This window comes from Diplotaxodon limnothrissa, linkage group LG23 (genome assembly GCF_057381915.1).
Source record: "Diplotaxodon limnothrissa isolate DT_005_m linkage group LG23, D_limnothrissa_male_GT1.1, whole genome shotgun sequence".
In the NCBI taxonomy this organism is placed as follows: Eukaryota; Metazoa; Chordata; class Actinopteri; order Cichliformes; family Cichlidae; genus Diplotaxodon; species Diplotaxodon limnothrissa.
The window spans coordinates 8,974,612-8,997,948 of NC_140617.1; the positions used below are offsets into that span (position 1 = coordinate 8,974,612).

General features: G+C 39.6%; 1 protein-coding gene across 6 annotated transcripts in view; it reads left to right on the top strand.

Moving 5' to 3' along the window:
- palld (palladin, cytoskeletal associated protein) overlaps positions 1 to 23,337 on the top strand; it is a 69,275-nt gene that overhangs the window by 27,631 nt on the left and 18,307 nt on the right. For 4 of the 6 annotated variants that reach the window (XM_085347560.1, XM_085347563.1, XM_085347564.1 and 1 more), the window contains exons 5-11: positions 489 to 606; positions 686 to 748; positions 4,012 to 4,153; positions 4,283 to 4,306; positions 4,995 to 5,114; positions 7,002 to 7,470; positions 9,175 to 9,210. In XM_085347560.1, the coding sequence (XP_085203686.1) occupies positions 489 to 606; positions 686 to 748; positions 4,012 to 4,153; positions 4,283 to 4,306; positions 4,995 to 5,114; positions 7,002 to 7,470; positions 9,175 to 9,210 (972 nt within the window). The remainder of the gene's footprint in view (positions 1 to 488; positions 607 to 685; positions 749 to 4,011; positions 4,154 to 4,282; positions 4,307 to 4,994; positions 5,115 to 7,001; positions 7,471 to 9,174; positions 9,211 to 23,337) is intronic. The other 2 variants (XM_085347561.1, XM_085347562.1) reach the window with 2 other exon arrangements.

The following is a 23,337-nucleotide window of genomic DNA, read 5'->3' on the forward strand; positions in this document are numbered from 1 at the left end:
TCAGCAATCACAGTAATGACCTGGGGAGGGTTAATACAGTGGGGAAATCACCTGAGATGTTTGGTCTCTTACTTATTTCCAAATGTTAAACTTTTTAATTCATGAGACTTTAACTTTTAGTTTTATTCAATTTCCTCTCCAATCGTGAAAAATATGTATTAATTTAATGACATTTTGGGCATGAAATTCCAATTCCATTTTTACAATAGGGCATTTTTTGCAGTCCCTGAGTCCTTTCACTTTTTCTAAATGTTTTTCATCATTATCTTATGTATAAATCTCCCTGCATCTGGACTGTTTCCTGATATTCGTTTCTGTTTCCATTAATGTTTACCCACTGAAGCCAAGATCACTGATATCATCTTAATTGCTGTGGAGGCAATTTTCCTTCAAGCATTATATTTTAAATAAAAGCGTACAGAGTTTTGAAGTTGCTCTTTTTTTTCTTTCTAGAAATAAGTTTTTGTTTGTGTTTTTCCTTGTTTTAGAGTCCAGAAGAAGACTACTTCGATGTCCCTAACAATACGCTCATCTTCACCCAAAACCCCTGAGGTGCTACCTCATCGCACCACCCTGGTGCAGTCCTTGTCTCAGCCTCCACAGCGGGTAAAACATCTTTCTTTCTCTTTCCGTTTCTTTAAATAACTTCATCTGTTTGGAAAAGTAAATGTGTGTTGTCTTCTAGATGCAGAGCCCAGTTTCATCACTCTATGCTGGTGAAGTCTCAGGCCCTCCTCTGTTCACCAAGGTAAGTGTGCATACACTTTTGTGTAACATTCTTTACACAAAACGTAAGTAGACATGGCAAACATCATGAACATGTGTGACTGCTAAAAAACCCCATCAATAATCAACCACAACAATAACCAATAACCTCTGGGACTGAAAAATGAAGCCAGGGTAGAAGTGCTAAAAACTGCAATTTCTTGAATGGCCACTTGAGGCAGTTTAGCGAGCTATAGCTAATTTCTCTCAAAAGGTTGTGTTTTTTTCAGTGTAGTACACACATATTTGCTTGACAAGTGAAAGGTTGCTTCTTCAATGCTAGACTGAAACACAAATTTCTTTTGGAGTTTAAACAGGAAGGGCATCTGATGTAAAATTAAATAAAGTCAAAATTAAATATATAGAGGTACCCACTGTGGTGAACTCTTGAGGCAAGGAACCAGCCAAAGTAGCTTTTTTAATTAATTTTTTACCCTTACTGAATTGCTTTGAGACTTAAAGTTAACCATTACTAAAGGCTTGGGAGCTTTATGTTGCTGTCGATACTGTTGCTAGTTACTGATGTGAGTCACTGAACTGGAAGTTTAGGTAACATTTGTGGTGTTGGTTACCCTGAAGCACTTTTAATACAATTATCTGACAACCATTGTGGCTTCGTGTGTGATTAATTATACTAACAGCACATCCAAGAAGTCTGTGCTCAGGTCTTGGTGAGTGAAATGATTTTATTTATATGATATTCATCATTAATTTGCAGGTGTACCTGTATAGTTTGGGGATGCAGCTCACTAACCAAGCATGCCAAGTTTAGCTAATAACTCTGAAATCTCGTCCATATACGTCATGTCTGGCTCCAAAAAAACATCAAGACGACAACCACAAGGCTAAAGTAGAGGCCCCAGAACTTTACTTTACAAAACAATGGGTGACATCATGGTTTCTATGTCTATCTTTTATGTACAGTCTATACATAAAGCACTGTTTTTAACTCATTGCTGCTGTGGCAAAATTAGAAGCCTGCCATTGTCTGACATATTTGAATGCAATACCATGAAGATTTCCTTTAAAAAGAACAAGGGAATTGTTACCCAAACCATAAAAAGGATACATGCAATTCATCATGCATGCAATGCATGTACACATACAAACACAGAACCTGTTAAACATTGTCCTCAGACTCTTTGTCTTCCCATAATAACAGCATGCAGTGCTGTGGCTTTCAGCAGTGCGGGTCAGATAAAACATAGACTTTGATGGGAGCTCCTCCTCTTCAGGCTCCAGGACGTCCTTTTCCAACTCAGACTCTTCAGCACTCCTCCAACAGCCCTCATCTCCCTCTTTTCCTCAGGCTGTGGGTCATGTGATGGCAGGAATGAGACGAGTTGAGGCTTCAAACATGCCCGCCAAACCCACAAGGGTCAGGTCTCTTTCACTCTCATTGAGCCAGTCAGTCTCTAAATCATTTTGCACTTCATTACAAAAAGTCACTTGTTTTTCTTCACCCCCGCACCCAGCCTCCTTTCAAAACTATAGCAAGCTTTAATCATCTCGATGAGAGGATGTTTGCCTGTAGTGAAGTCAGCACTGTGATGTCACCCTTACAGCGCACCCATACACCCACACACCCATGATGTACATTCAACCCATGCTCTTCTCAAAGTATGCCCAGAAACACAGTGAGAGGCACATTTATCCACACTGACACTGAGTGCCTCCTGTTGAGGGATGTAGCAGTCCATGTCACCGTGGATTTTACCTCAGCTCTCATAAGGATGTGTTTTTTCTTAACTTCTGCAACTTGATAAGCTGTGGTGTGATTAATTGGACAGAGGTGGTCATTTGTAAAGTGGAGGGTCTCCAACTGGGAAATAAAGAGCACCCATGTGGGGGGTTTAATCCCCCTTAAAGCACACATACATGTGCATATGCACTTAATGCATAAAAAGTTAAAAATATTTTCTGGATCTTGTCAAATTATTTAATTTTTTTTAGTTTGAAAAAACTATTTTGTAGATTCACTGTGAACTCCAGTGCACACCTAACCTGACGTACTGTTGATATTACAATTACTTATCGTGAATGGATGGTTCATTAACAGGCACTGTTTATTTCTTCTTACTCACACTAAAATAAAGCTACATTTTATTGCAATGTTTTTACTGGTTAGGGTCACTTGATTTAATGGGCTTTGACTCAGGAACTAAAATTAGCTTGAAATCCCCGATTTATACCAAACTTAAAACAACTGAAAATATTAGACGGGTTAATAATTAACAAACAAAGAGTGTAATTTATTCTGTTATAAGAAAAGCTATACTAATAAAGTACTAGCTTATGTTAGCCAACTTAAAAGGGAGCTGTTAGGCCTTTCTTTTCTATAAATGAGGAGTGTTATAATGGCCAAAATTCCAAGTATTGAGGTCAGAGTTTGCACAAGTAATCCCTGTGAGACAGCAGGATGTTTTTTTCCTACTCCTCTTTGTTCTGTATGATCAGTGAGAGCAGATATCGTCATGGACTCTGGCTGCCCTGAAGCCCCGCCCACCCACTGTTCAAATTTTATGTCTATTAGGAGCAGCCAATCAGAGACGAGTTGGCTTAAAGTGAGGGTGAAGGGAGCTAAAACAAGTTGTAACAGGCAGCGGATAGAATAAATGGCTGCACCAAGGCCAGTATAAAATGCATTTGGATTATTTTGAACTGAGATTATTTATGAAGCAAAAACCATCACGTAATTGTTGGGTGATGTGATAAAAATCCTGCTTCAAAAACTTCCAGTGCACATCCATATCAATGATGATTAACAGATGTTGGAAACAATGACTTTTGTTTAAGGACATTCGGTTTGTCAGTGTCCAAATATTTAAGAAATAATTTCATCAATTTTGACAAAGTGATCTAAGCTCGTTTTAAGTCTCGGCACTTGGTGACAGCTATTTGGAAGGAAACGGATGCTCATTTTAGACTAAAGATGAAATATATGGAGTAAACAGCCAGATTAAGGTACATTATCTGATTGCCTGAGGCACAAAACGAAGGGACCAGATGGAGCCAATTAAAGGGGACTCCTGGTTTGCTAAAGTGGAAGTCCTGTGAAAATAAGCTTTTATTTTTTTGATAGCCTTGTAGCTTAAGTTCATCCACTTTGCTGTTTGCATATAAGCTACTGCCATGCCATCTTTCTCCTTCTTCTGTACTTGTCACCTATTACTCGCTCCTTTTTCTCATGATCTCTCTCTTATTTTTTCCATTATGTTTTGGCTTATCATTCCTTCCTGTGTGCAGCTCCTGCAGGATGCCCAGGCATCTGAGGGCCAGGTAGTGGTTCTAGAGTGCAGGGTTCGTGGAAGTCCTCCTCTGCAGGTCCGATGGTACCGCCAGGGAAACGAGATCCAGGACTCTCCTGATTTTCGTATTCTCCAGAAAAGTGAGACAATTGAGCAAACTGTTGTAGCTAAGGCATTTTTAGATTTTAGAATTAAACTGATTTCACATCCATTAATAATCATAATGTCTTTGTTCTCTTCCTCTCTGTCTGTTATTTGCTGTAAATTAGAGCCTCGATCTGCAGCTGAGCCAGGTATGTCACCTCGGTTCCTCCAAGAACTACTCTATCAATTACTCTGCTTTCATGTTCCCAGCCGCAGTCAGTGGTTAAATTTAGCAATGGATTATAAACTTTGGCTGGAGACTCAAGCTGAACTGCAGCCTAGGTCATAACTACAGAAGATCACAAGTCAATAAATCTGACACAACACTCATTATTGCATCTGCTGCAGTCACAGGGAGTCCCTGAAGCCCCATCATCTGCTAACTCCAACACATAAACAATGACACACACTAATTTATGTCAGATATTTTCCACCTGTGTGACTCAGGGGTCATTTCAGGTGCGTCTTTCTGGCTTTGAATCACTCAGACATCCCTGAACATCTGCACTCGTGTCTGGCTGTTCTTCATTAATAGTTACGTCTGTGCTTATTCATCTTCTCCCTGTGTCTGAATAGTGATTCATCAGTCTACGTGACATGTCAATCATCACGCTTCTGTGTATGTAATTCATCCCCATATTGATGTGATATCTCTATTATGTTTCATTACAAACAAATCAAGTGTCAACGTGTCACTCTGCTCATCACAAACAAATCAAGTCACAACAAGTCAAGTCTCAGTGTCTCACGCCTGTGTTTATTCTGTCTCTCAGCTTCAACTCTCTTAATCATCAAAAATGTACTTTTTTCAGAGGTGTGGTTTATTTGTTTTTTTAGAGGAGATCTGCACCCTCGTTATTGCCGAGGCCTTTCCAGAGGACGGAGGTCTGTTTTGCTGCACTGCCTCCAATCTTTATGGCTCTGTTAGCAGCACAGCCCAACTCACCGTTACCCCAGGTACGTCTGAAACAGACTGAACAACATTATCAGCATATTAACAAGCCAATGAGGCAAATATAGAAGTGCCTTGAGATGTTGGAGTCACATATTAATTCCCCACATAAAGTCAAAGACTCAATAACCAGCTACATTAAAAACTAGACCATTTTATCTCTGGCTTGGTTGCTTACCGGACTTATATTTTTCAGGTTCAGTAACTGGTCATGCAATGTAAACCATAAGGTGCCAAATCCATCCCAGTATGTTCGATGACCAGGGGGAAAATTCAAAAGACTACATTGTTCCCCATCTCCAAAACATATGGGTTAGGCAAAAAGCTGTCACAACATACGGCCTCTCAGCAAGAACCAACAATCTACATCTGGTCCACTGCGCAACCTTGCATTGTGCAATATTATTGTAGAACTGAATCAGTTTGGATTTTTCTACTGTATCTGCAGGAAGCTTTGTGTTGCGAGATGTTGGAATGGATGATATCATGAGACTGGTTTTCAGAACTCTTAATTTTGTTCGAGCCAAAGGTCTGAATCATTGTCACTTTTACGGCTCTGTTTGTAACTAAGACATTACTGATCACCCGCCATACCACAGATTGGTTAAGCCAAGGAGCCGTGCAGATGCATTTCTTTTATTCACAACAATAGCGTTTCTTTGCGATGACAGTAGAATGACTGAACGTGGAAAAACTGAAACTTACAGTTGAAAATGGACTTATTTTTCTTAAGACGTCTCATCTGTTTCGTAAACGGATGCTTCACTGATTGTTAATGTTTTCAGAATTTACTCAAGCTTCTCTACACAGAAAGAAAAAAATGATTTAAAAAATGTTATAATTCACTGGTTTTACTGATCCAGCCCATTTGGAATTGGGGAGTATGTGGCTCATAAACTAAAGACAGTTTTACATCCTTGTCTTAAGTTGTGGTTTCAGTATTATCCATTGTTGAAGTCACATGAAAATCCCCCAAATCCGGAGGAATTTCAGAGTTAATAACTAATTTCCTACATGTGTCCTGGCAATTTTGAAGGCCAGACTTTTTGGTCTCTAACTTGTTTGCTTTCAATGATTCTAGTTTCAGGTTCTGGGTGCTGTCGTGCTGCCAGACTTTGTTTTTCAGGCTTTAGTAACAGAACTTGCTGGCAAGCATCTTAATCATGGTTGATTTCTGAGAAATCCATTGGTGATGGCCTATATTCTCCTTATTGGGCTTTAACACTGTGAGGTCTGAATCATACCTAGATGACTGTAACCCTATCCTGTTTTTAATTGTTCTTTGGAGAACAGTAAAAATAAAATGTTTCAATACCTTGATGAGTTAGACCTCAGAGGGTTAATAGGCTTTAAACAGTTACGCCAATATCCTTGTTTTTCAAAAGATAAAATTAAATAAAGATGAAGTTTTCCAAAACAGAGGAAATCTGGCAAAGGAGTCAGTTCTGGCTCTTTGCACTAGCACTGATAGTCCAGTAGTTCCCCTGAGGTCTTACAGTTTACATTCATTAATAAAAGCTGCCATGGTAGGTCTTTAGAAGATCACTGTCTTCTTTTGTGTGTATTGTTGTTATGTCGCATGTGAGGGAAAGGTGAAATTTGTGAGTGGAGCGGGACACAAATATTTCTGTGTGCATGCTCACAGACAGAACTGTGTATGTACAGAATGGGACTCACCGCACAGTTTAAAGCAAAGGCTGAATAAACAGGAATTGCATCAGACTGAACTGACTGGACCCAGCTGCTGCTTCAGATCAGATATGCAGTGATGCAGTGTATGTGTGTGTGTGTGTGTGTGTGTGATCTTTATAAGGTCTGTGATGGCTAGAAGAAAAACTAAACATTAAAGTTAAAAAACAAAAATCCACCTTCTTCTTGTTTGTTTCCCTCAGCAGCTGAGGACTCATCCAGTAATGGCATGTCTGGTGATAGCTCAGGGTTTGAGGATGCATCAGCCTTCCCTCCTCCTCCCCCACCCACCGAGATCAGCCTCCTGGAGCTGCCACCCAAGACGGTGCCTCAGCCCAGCGCTGAGACTCTCCAGATCAAGGAGCTGGAGATCTGGCCCAGTGTGTCAGCTATGCCTCCAGTACAGATGAGCACAGAGATGGAGGACAAAGGGAAAGAATCTGTGCAAAATGGCCAAGCCCTGCATCCACCATCACCTCCAAGCCTTCCTAAAGAGACCACACTACCGCCCCCACCGCCACCTCTGCCACAGTCTGATCCCACAACAGATATCTCTATGCCAGTTCAAAGTCCAGCCCCTGTGATACCAGATTCATGCCCAGCACCAGGCAAGCTGTCTCCATCCCCTGGGAAAGACGGGCCTCCGCTGCCTACCAAACCTAAACCAAAGCTGTAAGTATCGGTCCTGTCCACATGTGTTTGTGCCTACGGTGTATGCTACTCAGCAGCAAGGGGCTTGCTGGAGGGAGGGAGACAGACTTGGATGATCGTCTGAGGTGTGGTGGGAATGATAGTGTTGAGTCTCGGTTTTGTCAGGAGGGTTAAAGGGGGACTCCCGGGCCTTTTCAGAACAAAAGCATTCCTCTGCCTTTATGTGTGGCATCGTGTGTGCCAGGGTGAGTCTGGGAGCTGCTGTCTGTCTGTGCCTGTAAACAGATCAGAGTGGCATTTGCTGGATGGCTCTTATTGTTTCTGTCTGACCTCGCACTGCACGCCCAGCCCAGGACAGAGTATAGTGTTTTTTCCTGAGCACCTTTCTGACAGCTCTGTAGGGATCAGGTAGGATGTCATGGTTATTAGATAAGGGCTGGACAGGGTATGGCTTTATTTTCAAAAGTCCTGTGTTTTGTCTGCAGTTAACAAGCCTTTTGTGCATGGGTTTTACCCACCTAGCAGATGCATTTCTTTTTTGGACATGTAACAAAACTCCACCTTTGTCCTAAAAGCAGGGAAGCTGTGGTTAGCACTCCCTTCATGCTTCCAGGGTTCCACACTGGTATTGTTTCATATTCACATTAGAGTTATCCTAATGAAATTATTTTAAAGATGGCAGTTTGGTCCACTGAACTTAACAAATATTGGACTTTAATTAGACTTTACACAGACACCGATGATTCTTAAAGGCTGAATGAAACATATACTGGTAATCCACTGGGTTTCCTATATCACCATAGTGATCCTTCTGCCCCGGATCTCCCAGGCTAGCCTGCAGATGCATTGAATTGGTTCCAAATTTCAGAAAGACACTAGTGAAATCCAGTTAATGACCTAAATGATCCTTGAATTATCATGTACTGGAACTTTAATACTGAAAGGTTTAACTGAAATTATGTATGGTTGTCAAGGAAGGTACTACACCAAGCAAGCAAGCAATTTATTTATATAGAACTTTCAAAACAACTCTCAGCTGAAAACAAAGTGCTGTACACATGACATAACAAATAACAAAGTGAAATAGTATATGTAAAAAACCAAAAAAAACCAAACTTAAATTGCTTGACCTTCTTCTGTTTAATGGATAGATGCTGTACAGCCAGAACTTTGGTTTTACCGAAAAGTGCCCTCACAATGTTCTTTAGTTTTATTTGACCTGCAATATTTCATCTTTTTAGTTCTGGTAAAAGTTAAGGGGAAATGTGGTGAACAACACCAACAGATGTGAATGAAATTCAGCCTCTTGTAAGATAAACGGCCAAAAGCAGTTCTCAATTTTGAGATGAGACATTGAAGATACTACCAATGAAAACCATTGGTTGACATACATATGCAGTTCGGTAAATACATTGTTGGGTCTCGGACTGGATGTCCACTATATGCCAACTGTTAGCCACAAGGTGATTTGCAACAAACAAATATATATATATATAAATATAAATAAAACAGTTAATTTGGTATATGAAAACCACAGCAGATGGTTAAGTGTGGCATTGATGTGGCTTATGTCTGTCTGCATGTGGTCTACAGTTTGATTACAGTGCAGTAAAGCTTGATTCCTGCATTGCACAGTCCAGTTTCACTGCATGTGTGCTGGATTTGATACCTGCTCCTATCTGGTGTTCATGTAAATGTTATGACTTGTTAATTCTGTGCTTCCAGAGCTGAGAGTATAGTGGAGGAGGCAGAAAATTACAGGTAAATATGACTATGAGGACGATGCTGTAGAGCTGTGCCACATGTTCTGTAGACCTTGTAAATTTAACTATGAAAGAGGCAAAGCGATAGTAGACACACAAGAAATCAAACTCATTAAAACTTCACATCAGCAAGTCAGACAGTCCCAGAAAAGCCACGAAATGATGTTACAACCCTACAGAAAGACATCCAATAAAACCAAAACGAGTTGAGTAGTTTCAAAAAACTTTACCATTTATTATCAACAAAGAAAAAACAGAAGTCCGAACAATCAGCAAAATATTACCACTGAATTGCAAAAGGCTAAAGGGCCTTACAACCCTTTGATGGAAGCCTCACAGACCATCCCACTAAGGGTTATAAGATCTGGTGTTATCCCTCCAACCTAAACACACATCAAAACTAATCCCAGGGTAAAAAAAAAAAAGCCCCCAAAATAGCACCACTGGACTCATAAAGACCCAGAAAGAAGCCAAAAATCATAGGGCTAAATCATTCTAACATCAACCACTGCTACAGGGACAAGAGCAAGTTAGTTGTAAGCTAACTGGTTGTTGTCCAAAATGGTTCAAACCTTGATGGGAACAGAAGATCCTGTTAAATGATTCATATTGAATTTTAGGTTTTGATTATAACGGGCATTACATTCCATTTAAATTTCTTTCCTAAACGAATATGAGATTAATATTATAGATACCAATGACAATGATACTGACTTTAGCTTCCAAATCTAATTTGTATAACATAATGTACAGCAACTTTGTGTACGAGGGTTACATTTCTAACAAATGTGTGGGATTTCTTCAACTAGCAGCATATCAGCAAAGTTGGTTCTCTGTGAGTTTTTCCACAATAACATCACAAGTACGCCACTAGAAACAATCAATTCCCAACTGTGAGGCAGTGTAAGCCACCCCTCTCCTGCCCTCTCCCCTTTAAAATCTGTAATTACACAGTAAAACCAGCAGCCATGCCATTAGCCAAAGGTCATCTTTCTGCCAGACCGTTTCCTCAAATGGCCTCTATAAACAGAGGTTGACCACTCTCAGCTTAAAGCACCCAGGGCTTTTCATTCAGTTCATCAGGTCCTGTTTGTTCAGTGTCCATGTAGTCTGAGATACTCTGCAATATTCTGCAATGCAGCAACTTTAAAAAGTAATCCCACTTTGCTGCTTTAATTACTTTTGGGTTTGTTTTTTACAGAAGGTTTTTTTTACATAAGACTTTCCAACAAACCACTTTGTTAGCAGACAGACACAGTGTGGAAACTCTTACACTAACGTCTTGTATATTTAAAATAAGGTTTTATCGTGAAATAGCTTTTGTTTTATTGTATGTACACAAAGGCAGTGAGGATCAGTGTGGATTGACTTTAATTATCAGAGTGAGCAGTTTAGTTAGCTTAAAGGATAAGTGTCTAGACTTACTTGCTTTCATGCTACGTCATTAGTTTTCTGGAGTTATGTGCATTTAAGCTTTTACTACTGAAAGTCGTGCATGCAAATAGCTCCCAAAAATGCAGTGTTTTCACAGCACTGGCTATTATCGAGCAGAGAACAGCTGCTAGATAATCGCAAATCGCTAGAGTTTATTTCAAATGAAAAGAGCATATTCATAAATCTAAAATAAAACGTTCTAAATCACAGGAACAACATACTGGAAGCCTGTGTAAGGGATGACTTTTGCTTTAATAATACTGGGCTGATGAGATGTAGGAAGTCGCTGTGTGACTTGGCAGGCAGGCGGGATTGCAGGAGACCCGAGCTGTGAAAACAGACCTGCTGTTTCTCTCTGCTGAAGGAACAGCGAGCTGGGTTGGTAGGCATTTGGGTTTGATGTCCGGTGTTGATGCCAGACATCAGCATTAAGAATTATAGGAAATTCTCAGGGGAGAGGCCCAGATTGTCTGGGTAGATCTGAACCAAGGTTCGTGTTTGAATGGAAAGCAAAGTTCTTTACCACAAGGCAGTGAAGTGATGGATAGCAAGCTAGAAACACTATCTCACTGCATCTGGAATTCAGCTTTTTTACATCTAACGGTACTACACAATGACATGAATTATGGCTGATTTATGTGCTTTAGTACTTAGTGAATTTGATGGATGTGATATTTTCAGACTACTGCAAGCAGGATAAAAGAACAAGCAACAAACATGTACGGACAGTTTTTTGTTTGTCTTTTTATAAACTGTTTTAAGGATTAAGCATACAATGTAAAAATGTTTAGTTAATGTGACCTTTTGCTTCAAGCACATTTGTTATTTAAGGCAACCCAAAGTTCTCTTGGCATTGGAGCTCATTTGATTGTGTGTGCTTGTCTGGGAAATAAACCATAGTTCCCATAGCAGGCCCTTAAATATAGAGCTTAAACAGTTGAGGAATACTGCGTGCCAGTGAGACATCTGTTGCATCTAAACATATGGACAGGGCCATCATGGGAAGAGTTATTGTCTCACCTGTTCTGCAGGGTTTAACTGTGAACGCGTGACAACCTGTAAAGTGCTTTCATGACAGACTGGCGGAGTAACACCTTAAGCTTGTAAATCTGTGTGCTCTAATCCAGATGCGTGCACATGTATTAGCAGATGACGTGTCAGTGTTGCTGGTATCCAGGGTTGGTTTTCTTTATACGCCTACAGGTAAAGGTTCATGCTTGTCTATTGAGACACCTCATAAAAGAAAAAGTTATCGTCACACCGTGATACATGAAATCTTCGCAGAGGTTGTATTAGTTTATGAAGGCTATGAAGTCAAGCTGCACTCACAGTCCCAGCAGGTTTCAGCTATCTCACATCAGGTGATGGCTCAGCTGTTTGCCTTCTATATTTATACTTACACCTTCTGGACTTACTCCCGAAAAACATCACATTGTGCAGATTATTTTACTTTAACTTGCTCTTCATCTGCAAGCTATTTTGCAATCCAACTTCAATGTTCCTTGTCAGTACTCGGTATGAAAGGGCAGGGAGGTCCCAAAACAGAGCCATACTACTGTATATTTTACCACTGAAGAAAATACCCACATTCGTTTGACTATAATCAGTCCTGGATGGACCGAATATTCCCCATTAACTTATTTATGAATACTTATTCTTCCATAAAATATTATTCACATCTAATCAATAGTCAAAAACTAGAAGAGCAACCAAATACAAAGTTAGTATTAAACATGCTTGAAAATAAGCACACTTATGTTACTTATCCCTACCAAATCATGCTGATCGTTATGTTTCCCTTAAACCTTCTGATTTTGTTTGCTTGCTAGTTTTTCTGTGACCCAGTGGATAGAGGGAAGACTTTACTTTCAGACTTCTTTACGTCCTAAACATCTCTTTATATCAAAGACATGCTTGAGAGCTTTACATTATCTTTTTTGCTTGTGACCTTATGACCATGCAAGTGTAGTTACAAGCAAATGTGTGTTTGGCGTTGATGGTAGTATGGTCTGGAGACACCTTTGGCAAAAATCAATAGTATGATTCTCAAAGACTGATGCTAGCCAAACAGCGGTAAATTGCTGAGGGGCTGAGTTGTCATCCTCTCTCCTCACTTTGCTGTCTTAAGGGATCTGGTAAGTAACAAAGGGAAGCTGCAGTTTCGATACCTACTTTTGATGTACAAGTTATTTAACAATCTACATATGACACGACGACTTACATACTCTGAAATACTCCAAGAAAGACTCCAAGACACAGAAAGAGACACTAGAGTGCAACATTAAAAAGGTGTGACCACCACGATGTTGACCGCGATACTAAGGGCAAAGCATTATATTATAGGTTGGTACCGCATAATGTTTAGGTGGGCGTTACAACAAGCATGAGTAGCAGAGGTAACAATTATCCCCAAACCCATTCCACAGCTTAATCTCTTGTTCATAAGACCAGGCATTGGCTTTGACAGTCAAAATTGTTCTCTTGCATGGATTTTATTCCACAAACTGCTTCTTATGTACGTGCGAGCTGAACTCTCTGTACTGCTGTGGATTTGTTTTTTTATATACAGCTCTACATTATGTTCATTTTTACTCAGTATGATGAAAAACAGGCAAGCTTTGGCACTTAGCAGGACCTCAATTTAGACTTTTCTCACAACAGTGATCGTGATGTTTGTGCAGAGGTTTCAGAATGGTTCGGGCTTCGGGCTTTTTTTTTTTTTTTTTTTTTGTGGGTTTGTTAAAGAAATGCTGTAATAATGAATGGTTGACTGTATAATGTGCAGTGCGTGTGTGGCTAGTGCAAAGCCTGAGGGCGAAAGAAAGAGGAACACGAGTTGTGTATTTGATTTTAAACAGACCAAAGACTTACTGTACATGGAGTAAGCAGTGACAGCACCTGATTATAAAGAGTCTTGAACTGATATTTTAAGTGCAAGCAGAAGTGGCCTGGATAATGAAAGCAGGGGTCAATCAATCTGGAAAGGGGAGGAAGTGGAAAATTTGAATGGAATTACACAGATGACAGTATGTAAAAAGTTTCCCTTATGAAGAAAGTAGATCAATACAGGCTGTAAAAAGGCATGACCTAACGCATGCACGCACACACACACACACACGATCATTGCTTATCATGGTTATATTAATAAGATTTATTTTTGGATAACAGAAGTCTGAAAAATTCTAATCAGATCATGTCATTATTCTAAAATTCCAATTACAGTCAAATACTTTTCAACCCTAACACAGACACACACACACAGACAAAGGGTGGGTGGTCCCAAACACCATGAATATCACAAGAAAAAACAGCTGAAAAATGAAGGCAACATTAATTAAACCTCCTTAAGACTAACAAGAATGTTCTGTACAGTTCACTTGAGTATACTTCAACAGGAATTCTAGTGACTAGTTTTACTAAGCACCAGCCTCCAGGGTTTAAAAATGTAGCAAGAAAAGGAGTGCCAAAAACTGCAACTCCTCTAATGGCCAGTTGAAGCAATCCTCACAGACTCGCACGTTCAAATGCTTAACTATGAAGCATGTTTTCAAGGCTGATACAGTAAAAGGTTTTAGCCTCTGTGGATATTTCGCTATGCATTTAAATTCTAAAGGAGGTGAACTTTTTAGTTATATATAAATACTTGTAAAGCTTAAAGTTAGGAGTGTGGCAGCATTTCCTCAGGCATAGACAGTATGAAAGATATGACATCACCAGTTGGTTTCTGAAGTCCTGTTTTGAAGCCATCTTGGTGTGTCATAGTTGGATGTAACAAACAAGGAAACCATGTGATTGTCAAAGCAGACCCTAGATAATCCTTCTTTCTCATAATGAAACCAGTTTCTCATAGACTACTATTGAGGTTTTGCAAACGCATGATCACTGATCATCTGACCCTGATTTGTTTTGGACATTTTGGACATGTGATCAAGTCAATAAGTCCCCAATCACACAGGCATAGAGATCCGTCCATGGCCATCTTACAGGCACTGGTTGTGAAGGAAAAATTACCATTCTCCAACAGGTTGTAAGTGGTTAGTGGAGGTTTGATTGCCTTCACTAGGAAAATGATTGCTAAAGCCCAAGTCCATTGCCCAGCTGGTAGTTAGCGAGTGTTTACAAGCAGTCATGAAAAACTACACGCAACTGTGGCAGTCTGCTAGCAACCAAAGCAATCACTAGGTTGTTTTTGGTACAGCAACTTCTTTGTGAATCAATTTCACCCAGCAAGAGCCATGAACCACTGACAGTCAATCAGGGAATACACATTTTTTTCCAAGTAACCGGTGGTCGTAACAGAGATGAGCAGTAACGCGTTTACTGTAATCCGATTACTTTTTTTCAAGTAACAAGTAAAGTAAGGGATTACTATTGCAAAAACGGTAATTAGATTACCGTTACTTTCCCGTAAGCACGCTGCGTTACTAAAACTGTGATTTTCTTTTTTTTCTTTTTTTTTCTTTTTTTTTTTTTTTTGCGAGAATGTCTCGTGACAGTGATGTAAGCGAGTGCGACGTTTGTGGCAGCAGCTGTGTGCAGATTAACAGTGGATAATATATCGAGTGCTGGAGAGAGTATGAGCGTGCAGCGTTTAAAGCGTGGAAGTACTGACCTTATTTTGAGTTTGATTCCATAAAAAGTGACAAAAACATTAGCGTCCGTTGTGCGTGGGAAGAAAACGTCTTTTTACAGTGAAAAAAAACCCCTAAACTTCCGAGCAAGCACCGAGTGCGCAACGACGTGATGGGAAATTCACAGAGAAACTCGCGGAACTGACCGCTGCAGCACACCTGCACCAGGGCAAACCCCCACCTACCCAACTCCTGCTTTACAGGTGAAAATAGAGCAACAGGACCGCTGAGTCTTTGACTTTATTTATTTTCTGCTGTGTTTTACTTGCATCTATTTGAAAGAGTGAGTGTAAACACAAAAAATATTTTATTTTCTTCCAGTCAGAGAATGTTGCATATAATAAAATTTTTGCTTGATGCATAAAGTTAAAAGATTAAAACTAATAAAACAAGTTTTAAAAAGAGACTTTTTCATTTAATTACATTTTGTATGATGGATTATGCAGAAAAAGTGGAATAGGGCTGAAAGATCTATCACTTTATCACCTATTCAGGTTGTAAATCGTGTTTTTAAAAAGTAACTAAGTAACTAAGTAATTAATTACTTTTGAAAATAAGTAATCAGTAAAGTAACAGGATTACCTTTTTGAGGAAGTAATCAGTAATTAGTTACTGATTACTTTTTTCAAGTAACTTGACCAACACTGGGTTGTAACACATTCAAAATGGCGGACAACTCTCAAACAATGTGCACATCTCAATAGGACCAAAACTCTTTTTGCAATTACAAGTCTCGCCCCCCGGTGGCCATTAAAAAAAAGCAGGTTTAAGGCACTTGTGTGTTAGCTTCATTTTTTAAACCTGGAGGCTACATCAGTGTTTTATACTGTGTATGGCTTTAGCCAGTTGCAGTCTCATAATACAACTTAAAGATGTTTGTGGTGTTGATGACTTTTCAAGCATTTTTAATGGATTTATTTGGCTTGCTGCTTGGTACAGACAGTAGTTTGGACTTTGGTTTGAGTATTTTTTTTATTTATTTTGGTAGGTGGTTACTTTGTACAAGACAGCAGTCATGGTGGCTACATCCATCTGTTCTATACCGTCTATAGAACAACTTTAGGTACTCAGTTTCGTTCATTATCCTTCTGAAACAAACAAACAAAAAAAGACACCTCAAAATGCAGACATTACATACATGTTATCAACAGAGTGCTTACAGGACATGCTTACATACTGCAGTAATAGAATTTTACTATAGAATTCTATAGTTATAAAATTAGAATGGACTAATATACTTTAATGCAGCCCGTATTTCTTGCCGATAGACTAAAAAGTATACGAAGGTCAATGTCCACTGAAATAATTATCATACCTCTGAGATTAAATGACTTCCGTAGTTGCGCCAAACCGCTATAACCCCAGTGAGGTTGTTGCCAGGGAAACAGGGTATAAACCAAAGACACAAACAAACGTCTCTTCAGTAGTCCTCATTAGTCTCTCACTAAACTGACTCAGAAACACACACAGAATAAACTTGTGTCACAACAGGTCGTCATTGACTCTTTATGCATTTGTTCATTTTAAAAACCTCACTCTTCTCACTTTAAACCAGGATTCACATTCTGTCCGTGCTGCATTGCTGAGCAAGGAGCTAGGGCTGCCAGGATATGTCGCATATCTGTGCTGTGACTCAGAGCTTCCTCTCAGCAGTGTGTTTGTGTTTACGAGGTGCAAGTCATGAACTCTCTAATGAAGTATTAACAATCACTTTCTTGTCGAGGTGTTGCTTGTGGTTTATGGAAAGTGGTGGAAACATTTATGTTAAAGAACCACATATGGTACTAGCTGCACACTGACATCTTTGCTTGTGGTTCTTCGTCATCAAACATCTAAAGCACTGACCAGATAAAAAGCAGTAACTCACAAGCTGGGGTACTTCTGCAGTGGTCAGTGGGTATGTGTCAAAATTAGTTCAGCTAAACTGAAGAAAATCAAAAGTTACAATTTAATTTACTGTAAGATTGTGTGGACCTGCAAAATTAACAGGCACACAGTAGAAAATAGAAAGGAAAATTAATAATTAATACATAAATATAATGGGCAAAAGTAAATAAAATTAATAAAATAGTTTACCGAGTGCATCAACTAATTTACATTTTATAATTATGTAAATTTAGACACTCTTAGCTAATGAAATCATTTTGTAACTTTAGCTAGAAAAAACTAGCTAAATTATAAACTAAAGTCAGAAATCATTAGCCAAAATTTGTGATAAACCAATTAAATTGCTAACTTAACATCTTGAATAAGTAATGTGCAGTAATGGCGTACAACATCTAAACATGAATAAACTGTCTTCCTTCTCTCACCCCAACCGATCGCAGTAATTGGCCACGCCCCTCCCTGAGTCTGGTTCTGCCGAGGTTTCTTACTGTTAAAAGGGAGTTTTTCCTTCCCACTGTCGCCAAAGTGCTTGCTCATGAGGGTTCATATGATTGTTGGGTTTTTTCTCTGTATATATTATTGTAGGGTCTACCTTACAACATAAAGTGCCTTGAGGTGACTGTTGTTGTGATTTGGAGCTATATAAATAAAACTGAATTGAATAAACAAGTTGAAATATTGAGCTAAAATTCTAGCGTGGCTAGAAATGTTAACATATCTAAAAGCACAGTAGAACAAATACCTGTTAACTAAACATACTAGATTTTAAAAAGATAAAATTCATATTAAAAACTGGAAAGTGGCTAAAAGTATGGCTAACTGCTAAAACTGTTAGCTAAAAGTTTAAATAAACACAACAAAATGTTAGCTAAACATCCTAGATAAAGAGTTGTTAAAAAATGATTTGCCAAAAGTGAATCTGTTTTCTACCTCATCTGAGGTGATTAGAGCTTTGCAATCCATAGTGTACCGAGAAAATATTCCAAGAAAATATTGTACACGTTTTTCTGTTCTGTCATCCAATTTTGCTGAGTTTGTGTGAAAGTTAGCCTCAGTTACCTGTTGTTAGCTGCCTGCAGACCTTTTAATGAGTGGTTATTTAAGCTGCTGTTGCCTTCTTATCAGCTTGAAACAGATCTCCTCTGATCTCTTACATACACAAGGTATTTTTGCCCAGATAACTGCTACTGACACGATATATTCTTTTTTTCAAATCCCGAATCTTCCACAGGTCATCACGACCGTGTCAACAATCCTACAGTAAATGCACTGTTGTTGAGTTGCTGCCATGTGATAACCCAAGTAGATAGTAGCATTATTGAGCAACTGAACAGATATACCTAACAAAGCATCCAGCCAGTGTCACAGGTAGATAAACATAAACGTAATTAGTAGCTATTAAATAAAGTAGTAACAAAAAGTAGTGGATTAATAGTCTAAATAGGATGTGAATTGTTGTAACTGATTAACAGTAAGCCAAATCTAATAGGTAAGAGTAAGCTACAATTGCTCCAGAGTTGAGTTTAAAATGAGTTGAAACAACCACATTTGAGCTTGAGAGGTGATGGTGATCAAGAGGCTTTTGAGGACTTCTGTATGTCAGAAAAAAACTGGGAACCACTGCTCTAATGTATACCTTTATTTTAGAGACTGCTGGCCACAGAGGTTTTTGATTACATGCAACTGGAAAAAGACAGACACAGAAAGTTAGTTCTCATCGGGGACAGGACGAGGTTTGAGCAACAGAATAAAAGCTGAAATGAAGTCACCAGAGACACAAGGGAGCAGGAAAGCAGATAATTTCACATTGGGCCTCCAGAGTGAGAGATGGGCAGCCCTTAAAAGGACATGGGAGACACAGGATTGGCTGAGACACTAGACTAACAAACCACTGGATTGGTCGGCTGCGCTAAAGTGACCTGCATGGAATGGAGAAACTTTCCAAATAAGGAAGAGACTTGTGGGAGCTGACCTTCATAACACAGAGAGGGAGCTGGAAGACAGAGAGAGAGGGGTGAGCAGACGGGGAGGGAGTGATGAAAGGACACATGGAGGGATGAGGAGAGCAAGAGCCCAGGCTGTATGCTTGGGAGTTGACAGCATGGAAACTAAGCGGCTTCAGTGATCCCCCTCATAGAAAGCAGAGTGTGTTTCCCAGGAAAGAGCAGCCTGGTACGTTAAACACTGAGAAACAAACAGATAAATACACATTACCCAACATACATACACTCGGAGAGAAGAATTGTTTCCGGATGAGGTCAATCAACCTGTGATTAGATCCTGACTACGGGTGGTGGTGCAAGTGGTGAGTGCGGCTTCATGTGTGGCATACACGGTATCTCTCTTTAAACACACTCTCAATTAGACTACCACACAACTTCCACTTGTGGATGTTAATTAGAGGGTGTGATAATGTGTACACTGCTGTCACCAAGAAAACGACACTGAGAGCAGACGAGGCCCACTCTGACTCGCTTCTAAGTGTCAATGAGTTGAGTCGCAGGGAATGACTCGTACCTCGAAGGGACAAGGAGACCCTCTCCAAGTAAGGTGCTGTATGAATAAGAGAGTTTGTTTTTTCAGTTTCTTTACCTCAAAGTCAGCGGGTGTTTTTGAATAAGCTAAGGTCTGTGTTTAACACAGCGGTCCCCAACCTTTTTTGCACCACGGACCAGTTTATGTCCGATATTTTCACGGACCGACCTGTAAGGTGTTGCGGATAAATACAACAAATTAAAACCAGTACCTGTACCAAAAACAATTTATTCATAACACACGGGAAAAGACCCAGGGAAATCGAGTTAACGATATAAACAATAAAAAAATAACGATTAAAAACCCTGAAAACCATAAATTTCACACCTAGCCTCAAATCTCGCGGCCCAGTACCAAACAACTGAAGGACCAGTACCGGTCCGAGGCCCAGGGGTTGGGGACCGCTAGTTTAACACAGGCTTTAGACATTCTCATGCTCTGTTCACTAACAAAAAATAAGGAAATGTGCAAATTTAAGGTAAGAATGCAGAAGTAAGTGATGTATTTAAGTAGCAAGTATATACCACACATGTTGTACAGACAAAGTGGTAACCATGCCAACCAAAGATGTGGGATTCATTATTTCATTTTATTTTACCCAAAACCACGAAAATGGCTTTGGGAAAAATACAACGGTGTTTACATCACTGTGTTGTTCACTTATAGACAGTGTTGGGACTAACGCGTTATTAAGTAACGCGTTACAGTAACTACGTTATTATTGTGGTAACGAGCACGGTAACTAGTTATTATGCCAAAATCAGGAACGCGTTACTCGTTACTGGGATTTAGATAGGGTCGTTACTCGTTACTTCGTGTGGTGGCTATCGCGGAGCTTCCACAGATTCAGTAACATTAGCAAGTGGTGGAGGCCAGCAGGTGGATGAAGGAAAAGGGACGCAGAAGGAAAAGAGACCCCAGGCGGCCGCCGGTCCAAGTGTGAACAGAACTTCAGGTAAGAAGTTATGACCTGCAGTCTCTCTGGGTCAGATATGAACCAAGTTTAGGTGGAGTTTATTTTCGTTATTCTGACTTTTTCCGTACTGCGTGCTAGCTAGCATGACGGAGTTTCTATACAGCTGGGTGGGTGCTATGAAGTTAATGATGTTTAACTTTATTTTGTTCATAAGTTATTAGAGTTGCCAACCGTCCCGTCTGGTATTCAGAGAAAATATTACGCGTTTCTTATTGAGGTGAAAAGGAACAGTTTGTCCCGGACTTCAGCTACAATGAAAAAGGCACAAAGCTGGAGTTATTCTGTGTCTTTGCTGCACAGCTGCCTCTTCTTTCATTCTCCCCCCTCCCTCTCCCGTTTCTACTTCAATCATGAAAACTGATCAGTGATCAGCTGATCGTCTTTTCTCTCTTGTGTGTTTATCACCCACTTTGCGCAGAAAGAGGAAACCAGCGGATGTCGCGCTAAACAACAGCAGCACGTTTAAGCTTGATCAGCTGTTGTTAGAATTTATTTAATATTAATTTCTAGTATCAGCTGATGTTTGCTGGAGCCACAGCTGCAAAAAAGCTGCTGGTCATGATATGGTTTGGTTATGTGGTGAGAGGGAAACATGAAGATGAAACCAGGAGATGTCCTTACTGGATCATCAGAGCTGAGCAGGTGATGGAGAAACAGGTTTACCTTTTAGGTGACATGAATGAGTTGAAGGGAAGTTATGAACTGTTTCTGAGAGACAAATAACCCCAGGATCCTTTTCTAAGTAGCTGACAGCTGGTAACTGTGCAGGGGCGGGTCTAGCAAAGTGTTGCCAGGGGGGCAGGTAGGGCATTAACAGGGAAAGGGGGGCACAAAGAAATACTTTTCTTTCTTATTCTCATTTAAAATGTCTAGCTTTTAAAAAATAATTATCTGAATCTTACAACAAACGATTGATAGATTGATGCATATATACCATCAAAACAGTGTACATCACTGTCACAACAGTGTTTGTTTTCATTCAAAGGCTTTATGATTTTTCCTATAATGGTGGGCCAGTCTCTAGTCAAAATGCCCGGGATGATTTTTTTGTCCCAGTCCAGCTCTGTATGCAGCTCATCTGCAGTCTGGTGTTGCCTACATCTTCCTATTCAGAAGGCAGAATTTCCGAGTTCTGAGTACAATCGAAAGCACCACGACTGCAGTTTTTGTGTTGGATGTAAAAGGCGCAGATGACACTGTGACGTAGGCTAGAATCATGGCAGCGGTCAATGACGGTCCAGGCGTGGCATTTCTCTCGTGGAAATATGCACATTATCTTTTTCTTTCTATTGGTAGGTGGCACAGTGCACTTGTGGCAAGTAAGCAAACTAGAAGACTGGCAAAGTTATGGAAGAAACACATTAACAAGAGAATTCTGAGTAAAACCAAAGTTACTTTCCCTAGTAACTAGTTACTTTGAAAGTAACGAGTAACTTGAAGTAACTGAGTTACTTTTGAGAGAAGTAACTAGTAATGTAACTAAGTTACTATTTTAAAGTAACTTACCCAACACTGCTTATAGACAAGCAGAAGGAATGCTGAAGACAAGCAAACACACTATGCACTGCTAGGTTGAGCAAAAGGTCCAAAATTTATGTTGTGCTGGCCACTGCACTGGAATTTTGTACCTACTCACCCAGCTAGGACTGCTTTGTTGCTACTGGTCACAGTGCACGAGAGCCTCACACAGTGATTGGGTGATACTTTGCTAAAAGCCATTAGAAATAACAGGTTTCGTAGTGCTGAGGTGACACTGATACATTGTATCTAAAAGCTCTCTGATGTGAAGGGTTTCAGAAGATTTTCAAAGCAGCTTTATTGTGTGAAAACTGCCTTGCTGAACAAAATATATGCAAAACTCTTAAAAATTATAGAAAAAAATCCCTTTTGTTAGACGAACTGTGGCCGTGCTCATTTCTATCTGTACCTACAGTAGAACACACTGTAAACTGGAATACTGAAATTAAATAGATTCAATTAATTTAAAAACTAAAGCTCTGCTAACAAAAATATTTTAACATTTCCTTGTAAACTCTTTTTAAGCAGATTATTTTCGATTAGTTTGAACTATTTTGCGGTTTATTTAAGAATACCATACATTCAGTCTTCATGTTTGTGGGTGTGATGAGGGTTACTGGGAAAGTTTCACCCTATTGAAGTGTGAATCTTACCAAAGAACTGAATTTGTAAAAATGACGTCTTTTCTTCCCCTTCCTTTCACAATAAAAGTATCTTACATATACACTGAATGACTGCTGTAGATAACACGGTTTACAAAACTGCCTGACCTTTCCCCAATCATTGCACGCACACTTGAAACAGACACAAAAACACTACACTGGACCGGATCACCGGCCTCCTACTTTCCTCCCACCAACACACCATGACTCAACCGGCCTCTAAAAATAGACTACTCACAAAAATAGAAATGATCAATTCCTTTTTCTTTTTTTTTTTAAATTACTCATTCCACAAAAATTAGAGGTTTTTGTTTTTTACACTGAATACTTTCAGTGAATGAAACCAGATCTATGTGGTTGTGATGGGTGTGTTTACATACACAGTGACACTTGGAGTGCGTCCACTGTTTAAATGATTCCAAAGGTCCACAACAGTGTGCGTGCGTTACATGAAACTATTATATCTCTCCTGCTCATTTGAC